Consider the following 13,353-nt stretch of genomic DNA (forward strand, 5'->3'; position numbering starts at 1 on the left):
TGATGAAACACCATTGACAACAACTCTTTGAGTGTGGTTCTCTAACCAATTCCCTATCCACCTGACTATCTGAAAATCCAGATTGTATACAAATACAAATATTCAGACATGATCTGAATTATCCTGATACGCATTTCATCAAGATCTGTTGGAATATATGATAGATGGAACATATAGTATCATGTAAACAAAAATAGCACAAAGTTCAATTGTGTTTTCTTATATAAGACAGAAGACTATGCCAACCATTAATGGATGTTTGGCTATTCTAAGCATTTCAATAATGCTTCAATATTAAATACAGTTAGCATTTAGAAACTGTTTACATAGGCAGCAGTTGCTGCACAACTAGACCTTGGACAAGGTAACTTGTTCTCAGTAAGTTGACATTTGTTCAATCATTCAGTCATTATTTGGCTTGTGCAAATTCCAGAAGATGGATTCAACTAAAAAGTGTGAATGAATGGCCAATTAGAAAAGAATTCTGATTTATAGGACCAATTTTTCTTCTAGTCTTTTTTTCAAATGTCTTAAGTACTTAATTTGAGATTCTCCGCCAATTAGTAATCTCTCTTAATGGAAGACATGGTGGGCATACAAAGGCTATAAGGAACAAAGGCCAATGAGAGTCTCTACAAGCAGCCTCCCTCCAAAGATTTGCATAAAATGATAAACAAAACCCAACCCAGGACAGGCAAGGGTTGAACGTGCAGACTCATTTCTGCTGCTAGGAAATGGCTCGAGCTAAAACAAGAGCAAGCATTTGTTGGTACTCATCAGAAATGTTAATTGTGCCTTTAAAGTGCACAGACCAGGCAAGGCAATTGAGCTCAGACTGTATACACTCTGGCATGTGTTCCGGGCCAATAATTTCTGCAGTTAATTTTGGGAGGAAACTTAAACTGGTATCTATGCCTCTCTATAAAGAGATCTGTAACTGAATTAAAATAGCATACACTTTGGTCTATCCTTGAAGTTCCCTCAAACAATTGATTTGCAGGAGGAGTAGTCTGATTTGCAGGAGGAGTGGTCCTGTTCAATTCAGGTATATGGCAAGTAGAGTTGTGCGATTCGGCCACCAAAGAAGCCGTTCCTGCCCGTAGCAGCCAGCACCACGCTGCGGGGGAAGAGGAGCTCTGCATGTGTGCGTCACCCGGTGCATTGCCGCCCGTTCCTCCCCCTCCCCGCGGTGCAGCGCTGGCTGCTACAAGGTGGGAACGGCTGCTTCTGCGGCCAAATCGCACAACCCTAATGGCAAGCTCCACTGAGTCATGGGGGTATGCCATGCCTGGGAGATCTCCAAATAGTGTAGCCACATTCTGTTGTAGTCAAGCCTTCCTCGTTCAGGTAGGTCTCAACATTTCAAGCTTCACATTTGCCTCAAAGTAATCACTGTAGTGTGATACTCTTCCCCAGTGGGGTCCCCACAAGGGCTGGTACTGAAGCCAGACAGTACCATTTATACTTTATTCATAAATGATCTGGAACTATGGTTGAGAACTATAGTGGTCAAGTCTGCAGATGACACAAAATTATTAAGGATGGTGAAAACCAAGGATGACTCTGAAGTGGACCTTTACAAACTGAGTGGATAACAAGGTAGGTACAGTATTTGCTGGTGTATAAGACTACTTTCCCCCCCTGAAAAACATGCCTCCAAATGGGGGGGGGGTCATCCTATACACCGGGTGCACTTCAGTTGGGATAGACATAGCTGCCCATAGTACTGTAATGTAATGTAACAAACTCTATATTTTGAGTGGAAATGTTGGGGGTGGTCATCTTATACGCTCGGTCGTCTTATATGCCGGCAAATACAGTAGGTAGGTAGGTAGGTAGGTAGGTAGGTAGGTAGGAAGGAAGGAAGGAAGGAAGGAAGGAAGGAAGGAAGGAAGGAAGGAAGGAAGGAAGGAAGGAAGGAAGGAAGGAAGGAAGGAAGGAAGGAATTCAGATTCGGGAATATTGTACTGGAAAAAATTGGTATTTCCCAATATTCCTGAATTCCGGTCCTGGAATGGCATTTGAATTCACTAAATATTCAGGAAAGTCCTTTTTTTTAACCAGTTGTATTATACCCTACTAGAATTAAAGCCCGTTGTTTTGGCTCAGGGGGGAGTGTGTGTGGGAATTCCATGCCTCCCATTCCCTCCCCCCCCCCCCCGAGCCCCACCAACCTCCTACCCAGCAGCAGGCAGGGGCATAGCATCAGAGTTCCCCTGGCCAGGGTGTGGGAGGGTGAGACAGGTCTGCGGGCCGGAAGTGAAGTCTGGACAGGGGCTGCCCAACAGGGCCTTACTCAATTATTATAACTGCACGAGCTGTTACAGATGGGGACCATTATAGTCAATGGTCCCCATAGGGCATAATGGATAATCAATTTGGGAGTGGGGAATGTTGTTAGGGGTAAAGGCACCAAATTTGCAGCATAGCTACTGATGCCTCTCCTCAACTCTCCCCCCCCCCCGTTTGTTTGTTTTTTAAACTGGACCAGAGTATTCAATTGTACGACACCCCCCCCCAAAAAAAATGCCCACATCTTCCCTTGGTTTCAAAGTGGGGGGGGGAGGCATTTAAAGGGAACTCAAATCCTTTAAATGCCTTTAACAAGTAGTAATGGAACTCTGAAGGCATTTAAAGCACTTGCTGACATTTAAACATCTTCTGCAGTAATATCAAATTGCCTCTGCAGGTCACAATGTAAGCAAGTTGCATTGTGACCTGTAGAAGCATTCTTATAAAATATTATAGAAGAATTCTTAAAAATATTTGAAGTTGACTACAAAGATACAATAGAAATAATTGAATGCATTAACAAAGAATTACTGATGAAGAATTACTTCTCGAAAGCGAGCAAAACCAGGGCTTGTTTTATTCTTCTTTGTTCCCCCTTTGATGGACATACAATAAAGTACATGTGACTGTTTCATGCCAGCTTTTTTCTTGCTTGAGTAATTCACAGCTGATGGGTCTTCTGTAGTATAATACAGACTACGTTCGGTGGGACTCAGCCCTAAATAAAATAATGTAGGACTGCACTTATTAACCTAATAACATAACCATTATGAAAAATAAAGTTGATTTATTGTTTTCAGGACTTGCAGTGTTAAAGCAGTGGCTGGACAAATACTTACCATGGAGCCTCTTGTGGCACAGAGTGGTAAGGCAGCAGACATGCAGTCTGAAGCTTTGACCATGAGGCTGAGAGTTCAATCCCAGCAGCCGGCTCAAGGTTGACTCAGCCTTCCATCCTTCCGAGGTCGGTAAAATGAGTTCCCAGCTTGCTGGGGAGTAAACGGTAATGACTGGGGAAGGCACTGGCAAACCACCCCGTATTGAGTCTGCCATGAAAACGCTAGAGGGCGTCACCCCAAAGGTCAGACATGACTCGGTGCTTGCACAGGGGATACCTTTACCTTTATGAAAAATAAGGTTGATTTAATGTTTTCAGGACTTGCAGTCTTAAAGCAGCGGCTGGACAAATACTTACCATGGAAACTTTAGGCTGATCCTGCATTGAGCAGTGGACTAGACTAGATGGCCTGTATGGCCCCTTCCAATTCTATGATTCTAAATAGATTATAATGTCTCTGTTACTGAACACATTGTCCCTGCAAATCAAACTAGACATAATTTTAATTTAGTTTATGTTCATCTCAATACTAGTTTTAAAGTAACGCTTAGCATATTTGTTTGGAGTAAAGGAAGTATTAATAGTGTCAAGCAACTACTACAGTAAAAAAGTCAAATCATTCCACAAAATCAAACTTCTCCTACCCAGCTGTTACACAGAATAAAGTTATAAAGAAAAGCACATTTAATAATAGCAATCAAGAGTTAAATCCATTTTTAAACCAGATTCTCAACAAGATGAAATTCTAGAAGGGCAGCTCTTTTAGTCTGCTTCAGTGCACACAAAAAAAAACTTTAAAAATTAACATGCTGATTGTAATATAAGCTTCCATTGGCTTGCCCGCAGAAGCCTTATATTTCAACAAATATTACAGACAAGTAGAAGCAGAATGAAATATACAAAAATTCTAAGGAGTCAACACACTTTTCTTAAGCCTTTCAACAACAACAAAGCAAAGCAAGACAAACTTACTAGCTAAAATAGAGGTATTTTTCTGCTTTTGGCAACCCATGCAGCACCACATCCAACTATCATGAAAACGACAGCTTACAGAATGCTGGTAAACTACCATTATTTTGATGAAGGATAAAATTCTTCCTGATGAGTTTGTAAATTTATATTACAACTTCATCTATGCATCCTTGAGGGTGATTTTTTTGAGAAGATTTCTGTTCCATTCCTTTTCGTACCTAAACAGCAACAAATTCTGCAAATGCTGTTTGAGTTCTTGTTGCAGTCTGTTCTCAAATATGATCAATTATTTATTCTACTTTATGCATAAAGCTAACTCTGCTCTATCTAATGGACTGACTGCATTAACTCTTCACCATATATGGCATCAAAGCAGAATGATCTTTTAATGCACATTTCTACAATGCAGGTAAGAAAATACTTCTGGAGCAAATGCACTCCATCAAATGGTTTGAATGTTAATACAGATTACTTCTTAACTAAATCTGAATGTCAAAAATATAGCAAAATATAAGCCATTTATGATTTGAAAGTGTGGAGTTTTCTTACCAGATTCTTGTGAATTTAACACTTCTAAGGCATGCATCATGGCACTTGCAAAAACATTGGCATCTTCTTTGCTGCCAAAGTTGAGACCATACACTTGTCTAGCGTCCCGCCACTGATGGAAAGTCTGTGTTGCTTGATTGTACTTCAGTCCTTTTGGAATGGCACAATTTATTACCACCTAAACAAATAATTGAAGTATTGTTATTGATTAAACATCTACCTAATTACTACTGAGATATAAGATGCACTCAGAGATACAAGATGAGGAGCCGGCTTGGTGCAGTGGTGAGGAGTGCAGACTTCTAATCTGGTGAGCCAGGTTTGATTCCCCACTTCCCCACATGCAACCAGCTGGGTGACCTTGGGTTCACCAGAGCACTGATAAAGCTGTTCTGACCGAGCAGTGATATCAGGGCTCTCTCAGCCTCTCCTACCTCACAGGGTGTCTGTTGTGGGGAGGAGAAAGGAAGGCGATTGTAAGCCGTTTTGACTCTCCTTTGAGTAGAGAAAAGCAGCATATAAGAATCAACTCTTCTTCAAGATCAGTGATGTGCGAAATGACTATACTGAGTTAGCATCAAATTATCATGAGTACAACACACTCCACAATAATAATTCAAAGCCAGTAATACCTAGTGTATATGAATGATGTGTTGTAGTACATTCTGCCTTTGTAAAAGGACTTCATTTTATCAACATCAAAATCAACATACTATACTGAAAACTCATAACATTTCAGAAATATATGAATGAATCCAATTACATAAAGATCACAATTAAATATAACAATCATCTGAGTACAATGGAAAATACAGATAAGACACGAGTGTACTTTGACATGGCATCAAATTCTACGATAGAATAAAGCAAGCACAAAATCCATTCTCAAATTATTCAGGAAACAAAAAAAATGTGCATTGCTGCCATTTGCAATTTTGAAGTACAAGATAATGCCAAAGAAACAGTTGCCTAACTGGAGTAATTATTAGGTGTCACATCAAAGGTTGGATGTCTACAGTGTTAATGAAATATTGGCTGAACTAGTAATTAAGCCCGCTGTAAGAAAAATACAGCAGGCGCTAGCCATTCCCAACTGCCCGGGCAGCGCTGGCCGAACGGGTGGGAAGGGCTGGGCCCCCTTGAACGCCCACCCCTCCATGGGAAAAGCCTCCCCAGGGCCCAGGCAACCCGATGGGCGGCTCGCTCGGGCTGCCCGGGCCCTGGGAAGGCTTTTTCCTCCCCCCCCCGACGTTGGAGGGGGGCAGATCAGGAGGCGCTTTGCGCCTCCCAATTCGTCAGTCCGGTGGCAAGGGACCAATCGCGAGCCGTGCCTGCTGATTGGGTCCTCCGATTGTCAGTCCGGGGGAAGGGGCCAATCGGCACCCTTCCTCGTCCCAGACAGGGCCCGCCCTCAGGGCTCTTACTGTTTTATTTTATCCACTCTGCAGGAGCGATTAAAGAAGTTGGTCAGAAGAGATGATGTTAAGAGAATGAGGAATGTATGTCCTATATTCATTTAATACCATACAACCCATAAAATGAATACTGTTCTTGTGTTCATACCAGGAGAAATGACACTACAACTTCAGATGCTTGATCCTGTGGTAAACTATTACAAACTATTTGAATTATTCATGCTGAGAATGGCTCTTGGCAGGAGATCATGCTCTAACCTCTGCTGGGAAAAACCCTAGCATGATTCTGCTTTGTGAGTAGATTAAGGTGACATGGGATCAGATAATACCTGAATCTATCATTGGAGGCTATAAGCAATGCAGTATTTACGATAGAATTGAGGATGATCCTTTTGAGTTTGAAGAAACTGAGGATAATGGAACTCTCTACCACGAGAAATCAGAGCCCTTCAGGACCTTAACCAGTTATGTAGGGCCTGCAAGACAGAGATCTCCCATCAGGCCTATGATCAAGGCCCTAATGAAACACCAAAAAAATGCTGGCCTCAACACTGGAAACTGAGGGGAAATCTGCCCTCCAAGGATCTCCCTTGGCCCAATTTAAGCCAGCTGAAACATAAACATAAACTGAAACATAAAATATTTCATTATGTATATTATAAATGATTTTATACTTAATTAATTGATGTTTATCCCATGTTGTTATCTGCTCTGAGCATTCAAGAAGGGTGAGTTACAAAAATATATTATTTAGAAGATGAAGTGGTATGAGGTGACTATTTTGATTTCTATGTTATACATTTGTTGTACATTGATTAGTATGTTGCTATATAATACCACTGTCTTCTTTTTAAGGGTGTCTCTTTAAATTCAGAGTCATCAGCTTTTATGTACAAATATATGGTATGTACTTTAAAATTTCTAATTATGAAATACATAAAAATAATCAAGCTAAACCAGACCATACTCTACTTAAGAAATTGGAAACTGTTCCAATCAAGTTTTTCCTGGAAAATCCCTATCATTAGCCAATAGAATTTTTATCTGAATCCCGGAGGGGAAGTGGAGCACAATGGCGGAGAGGGGTGCAGCCCAGGGAGGGGCACAGGTACACTCCGCAAGTGCATATGCTGGGGCAGGCGTGGCCTGAGGATTCACAGTGGTGACCCGCACGCTCCCCTCATATGGCTGCATACTTCCTGCAGCGCCTGCGTGCCACCCGGGGCTGAAGCCGCTGCCTTTCCTTCCTTCCCCTGGCCGCAAAGGGAACGTTGAGTGGCAGTGTGGCCTTTATGTTGGCTGGTTTATGGTGGGGGGATCGGCCTTAAAATTGGGACTTTTTAATCACGCAGAAGGACGCAGAACAATTCCTTTAACAGCATGATTGTCCCGCCAAAATAGTTATATATGGTCACCTTAGATTAGATGCTAGCCAATAAAACACTTGGGTTCTATCATACTACTCTGTGCAGCCAAGAAACATTTGTTCAGTCAGCACAAGGATCTTTTCATTGAAGCCACAGGTTCCTTGCACCAAGAGAACACATCACCATTAGTTGAACAGAGATGCATGATAAACCTGATGTATTTAAACTTCTGTACTTTTTTCTTTATAAAATGAAAAACACTAATCAAACTGCAAGAGATTCAGTAAAGACTTACATTTTATCTTACTTTTAATATAAATTGTTAATATCTTTCAATACTTAAACAAGAATGCTTTCTGATTGATGAAAGTCATTAATGTCAGGCAATTTTACTGAGGGCCAGGGGGGGGGGTAGTCTTTTGCCAAGGGACATCGTTGCCGCCACCTGAGCCCCTGCTTCACTTGTTTTCCCACCAGCGCCCGACTTCCCGCCGCCCGCTGGGAGGCGCTGCCACCAGTAGCTGCGCAGTGCCACGCCGAGGGGGAGCCCCAGCCACGGCAACCACTGGAGAGCACCAAAGGTGAGCCGGCGGCAGAGTGGCAGGGCAGCCCCCAAGGCAGCAGCTAGGGAGAAGGACAAGGAGGAGCCGCTGTCTGGTACTGACTGATCGATGGACCGGTGCCGGTCCCCGGACGGGGGATTGGGGACTACTGATCTAAAACACAGGTGGAGTTGTTCTCTTGAATCTTTTCCACCTATCCCTTGCATACCTGTACCCCAGAAAATTCATTCTCAAGTGCTCCACAGGAATAGAAGGGATGCAGCATGATAAACTGCAAATTGAAAGGGAAAACCACAAAGACTACGGATCACCCTGTTACATGAGCAGAAATCCTTTATACTTATGCAAAGGGAGGTTAGATCAAAACTCCAGTTACTAAGGAGGCTGCAACCACACAATGTAAGGCGCCTTCTTGTAACCTGCTGGGTCCAGATCATGTTTCAAGACATCGGAACACTGATTTATATCGCTCCTGTGATTTTCTTTTACTCACTGATTTTAACTGATATTTTAAGCATTTAAGTATTTAAATTATGTTGCAATCTGCTTGCTTCACAAAAAGCCGTTAATTACATAAAATTATCTAATTATTCACTACCAAGTAATAAAAATCTCAGCAACAGCCACACAATTCGGCTTAGTAATTTTGGCACTATATTTTAACCACCATGTTTCATTTGAAGCACAATTCTAGCTGGACAATCCAAACCGCCCTATTTTTATCGTTCATATTTATTTTTTCTATGAGTACACATCTATTGCAACCTCCTTCCACAATAAATCCAGTAATTTAAGCAATTATTTCAAGTAATTCCTAAAACCACATTACAAATATTATTATTCACAGCTCTCTCTCTCACTCTCTAACCTTGGAGGTCCCTTCCAATTATATGATTCTACCTCCCTCCCAAATTTCTAGGCTGCCCCTCTCCAAAAAGGTTATTGGGACAACTTACAGCAGAATAAATAGTTTTATAATAACTTCTACTACTTTAGTTTTTATTTCCAAAGACAACCAAAATGGAACAGGGAAGAGTCATATACCACCCAAAGCCGTAAAGAATGGGCAATATAAAAATCCAAACAAATAAAATAAATAAAATATCACCCCGAGGTCTTCAAAAGAATGGTAGGGTGACAATATGTCAGATAATTTTATTTATTTGATTTCCATACCGCCCTTCCATTTGGCTCAGGGCGGTTTACATACAACATGGGGGGATACAGGGAATGAATTAATAAAACATAAACAAATTCAATAATTACAATAATCTAAGTAACACAATTTCAGTGATCTTAAACAATATAACAGGAACGGAACTTAGCTAAGGCCCTTAGAGAGGACAGACTGGTTTAGGTCATGGAGAGGATGTCTGAGGGGGGAAACTGTTGTCAGTCTCAGGCAAATGTCTGGTGGAGGAGTTCCCTTTTGCAGGCCCTGCAGAATTTTGGGAGTCTGGACAGTTTTAAAAATATTGTGTTGTAATAGTTAAAGACGTCACTTTGAGAAGTTTTACGCTGTAAATCCTATGAAACAGAACAGGCAGAATTATAGAACATATACTAGCAAGAAAGGCCATTGCAACCAGGAATACAGTGGGTGCTAGGACCCAGGGGACACTGGCAGGTGCAGATCTCTCTCTCACACAGCAGGAGCCATAGGAGGTAATCAGGGCTCCTTCATAGCAGGGAAGCAAGGGTTGTTTGTAGTCCCTTAGCAGGTAATCAGAGGTTGTTTGCAGAGGTGTTCTCTGTGTGTCTCACAGGCATCTGAGAGCAAAGTGGCTAGCATCCAGGGAAGGAGGATGGGAGCTGGAGAGGGAGGGACGCACCCTGTTTGGCCCTATTTCATCTCGGACAGCCAGGACACTCTCCACCCCGAGGGCTGTTTCACAAATATTAAGAGTAACAATGGATAAGGACAGTGCTAACCTTGAGAACATTTATATATATGTTACAAAATTGTATGTGAAAAAGTATATGTCAGTACATAAGAATCTTGGATAAGACCAATTGGCCATCTAGTCCTGCATCTTGTCTCACACAATGGGATTCCTCTGATGTTATCTTCTGCCACTGGTATTAAGTGGTTCAGTGCCTATTGAATATGAAGGTTTCCTTTAGTAACAGTGGCCAATAGCCACTGATAGATCTATCATAGATGAATCTGTCTAATCCCCATTTTAAAATATTCTATGCCTGTGGCCATCCATTAAATCCTCTTGCAGTGAATTCCAGAACTGTACAGAGTACTCTAAATCAGTGGTCCCCAACCTTTTTATCACCGGGGACCACTCAATGTCGGGGACCACTCACCAGGGACCACTCAATGCCTTTTACTGAGGCCTGGGGGGGGGGGAGGTAGTTTACTCCTCTACTCTCAACCACTGCCCTAACGCTCTCTGATCGCTATGGTAATGTTTAAACATCCCTTCAAAATAAGATACAGACACGCCACAACAATGAACATAAGGAACATTTTATTTTCACTCATGAAAATATTCACTATTTTAACTCATGACAATGACAAATCAATGGGAACCCTGAGCTTGTTTCTCTGCAACGAGATAGTCCCATCTGGGAGTGATGGGAGACAATGACACCCAAAGTGTATCGTAAAGGGCCAGGGGGGATGAAGTAAAGGGCCGGGGGGGGGGGGAAGAAGGCGTCCTTCGTGGCCCACTTCCAATTAGTCGAAGGACCACATGTGGTCCGCAGACCACAGGTTGGGGATCGCTACTCTAAATGAAGCTATATCACAGATCTACACAAGTGTATTATAATATTGGCCTTTTTATTTACAATCCCTCTCCTAATAATCCCCAGCAGGGTTCGTCTTTTTCAACAATGCAGTAAACTGGGTTGACATTTTCACTGAGCTATCCTCTACAACCCTTTCTTTCCCTCTCTGTCTCTTTCCCTCTCTGTCTCAGCAAGTTCAGACCATAACAACATGTGCCTGAAGTTGAGGATTTTTTTGGTAATGATGTGCATAACTTTGCATTTATCTGCACTAAATTAATTTGCCACATTGTTGTCTGCTCACCCAATTTGTAGAGATCCTCTTGATCTTCATAGTCAGACCTATATCACCCTGAATAATTTTGTGTCCTCTGCAGCTTTAGCCACCACACAATGCACTCTCAATTCCAAATAATTTACAAACAAATTAAATCAACCCCAATACCAATTCTTGTGGGATCATCTACTGCTTACTTCTCTCCAATGAGAGAACTGTCCATTTATTTTTACACTGCTTGCTTTTTTTTTAAGCCAATTTTAATCCATAAAAGTACCCATCCTCTCCCATGGCTGCTAAGCTTTCTCAGGTCTTTGGTGAGGTACCTTGACAAAAACCCTTTAAATGTCCAAGTATACAATACCTACTGTCAATGTTATCTACATTTTTGTTCACAAACTCCAAAAGACTGGTGAGGCAGGTCTTCACTTTGCAGAAGTCACGCTGATTCTCCCTTAGCTGATTCTCTTCCTCTACACACCTTGAAATGCTATCTTTGATTGTCATTTTTCTATTAGTTTGACTGGGTCATATGTCTGGCTTTAAATTTCCTGGTTCCCTTCTGGACTCCTTTTTAAAAAAATGAACCTCTAAATAAAAAATGAACCTCAAAGCCAATCAGGAGGGATGTCCCACCCTTGGTCGGATCCCCCTCCAACTTCTTCCATATGGAGGAAGTGTCAGCAACCAGTAAGATAGACAGGCGGCTGGAGCTGGGAGGAAGGGTGGAGGGCCAGGACTGTGGCAGAGGGCGGGGGGGGGGGGAAGGGAGCCCCCACCAGCATTCCCGCCACACCAAACAGCTCCAGCCAAGGCCTTGCCAGGGCTGCCCAGGGCGGTATGGGGAGGAATGGAGTCCGCACCCAGCTCTCCCCCCCCTTGCCCTGAAAAGGCCTGCTGAGGCTTCTGCAGGTCTCAGTGGATGTTTTGTGTACGGCGGGGAGGGGAGCAGATTGCCCTCTAGTGCTCCTCTCGGCCCGAAAAGATCCACCGAGGTCTCCGTGGGCCTTCGGTGCAAGTAGGGGGGAATGGACTGCCTAGCAGTGCTCCCCCCTGCCCCAAAAAGGTGGCAGGCCTCGATGGAACATTGGGGAGTGAGGCCTTGACTGGCCTGCCCGGGGTGGGGGAAGGGTGGGCCTAGAGTTTGTTGTATTGTTAGATACAACAAACTTTGTTGCTGGTATATAAATATACTAGTGAGATCGATACTCACATTCAGCTACCTGAGATTCCTGGATGTACACCATCAGAACCTGGAGACTTATTATTTGTAATTTCCTTCCCTTACATATCTAGAATTTCATCTCTTATCACCTCCATTTGATTCAATTCTTCAGACTATTTCTGAAAATAGTGGTTGTGGCCTACATACATGCCATATACCCTCTACAGTGAATGCATATGAAAAAAAATTCATTTATCTTTTCTGTTCTCATTCCATCTTCTTTCAGTAATCCTTTTATTCCTTGGTCATCCAAAGATTGAACTATATCCTTGGCTAGTATAGTACTCAGTTCCTCAAATTTTACTTTGCCAGGCCCTTCTGTTCGAGTCGACTTTTTAAAAGAAGTCTTTTTGTTTTTTGGGGTAACTTTCCACTGACAGTAAAACTAGAAGGAGGAGGAGGAGGAGTTGGTTTTTATATGCCACTTTTCTCTACCCAAAGGAGGCTCAAAGGAGGAGGAGGAGGAGTTGGTTCTTATATGCCACTTTTCTCTATCCAAAGGAGGCTCAAAGCAGCTTACAGTTGCCTTCTCTTTCCTCTCCCCACAACAGACACCCTGTGAGGTGGGTGAGGCTGAGAGAGCTCTGATATTCCTGCTCGGTCAGGACAGTTTTATTAGTGCCGTGGCGAGCCAAGGTCACCCTGCTGGCTGCATGTGGGGGAGTGCAGAATCGAACCTGGCTTGCCAGATTAGAAGTCCACATTCCTAACCACTACACCAAACTGGCTAAGTAACCAAGCAGTACTACAGGGACACATTTATTCTTTGGGCTTCTAGGCCGCCCCTCTCCAAAATGGTCTTAGGACAGCTTACAATACCCTCACAAATACAATCCCCATCCCATAAATATTAAAATCCTAACAGTTGATCAATTTAAAATTATAAACCAAACATTCACTCTGCCATTTTATCCTCCCCAACAAGCTTGGAATCACAATAGATGGAACTCCAATTTTTCACCAGGCTTTGGTGGAAAGAGTAGGGCCTAGACAAGGAGGCCATTCAGCCGGTAAGAGCGCAGCCCGTAAGGGCCCAGGTCTCTGATTGCAGCTCTTTCCACAAGGCTGGAGCCAGGGCCAAGCGCAATTCTTAGAGCCGAGGACTGCCAGCAA

At 42.7% G+C, this 13,353-nt stretch overlaps 1 protein-coding gene across 3 annotated transcripts in view; it reads right to left on the minus strand.

Moving 5' to 3' along the window:
- ENAH (ENAH actin regulator) overlaps positions 1–13,353 on the minus strand; it is a 137,961-nt gene that overhangs the window by 58,281 nt on the left and 66,327 nt on the right. For all 3 annotated transcript variants that reach the window (XM_077340721.1, XM_077340726.1, XM_077340727.1), the window contains exon 3: positions 4,652–4,829. In XM_077340721.1, coding sequence (XP_077196836.1) covers positions 4,652–4,829 — 178 coding nt within the window. The remainder of the gene's footprint in view (positions 1–4,651; positions 4,830–13,353) is intronic.

The sequence above is a fragment of the Paroedura picta genome, chromosome 1, assembly GCF_049243985.1.
Source record: "Paroedura picta isolate Pp20150507F chromosome 1, Ppicta_v3.0, whole genome shotgun sequence".
Taxonomy (NCBI): Eukaryota; Metazoa; Chordata; class Lepidosauria; order Squamata; family Gekkonidae; genus Paroedura; species Paroedura picta.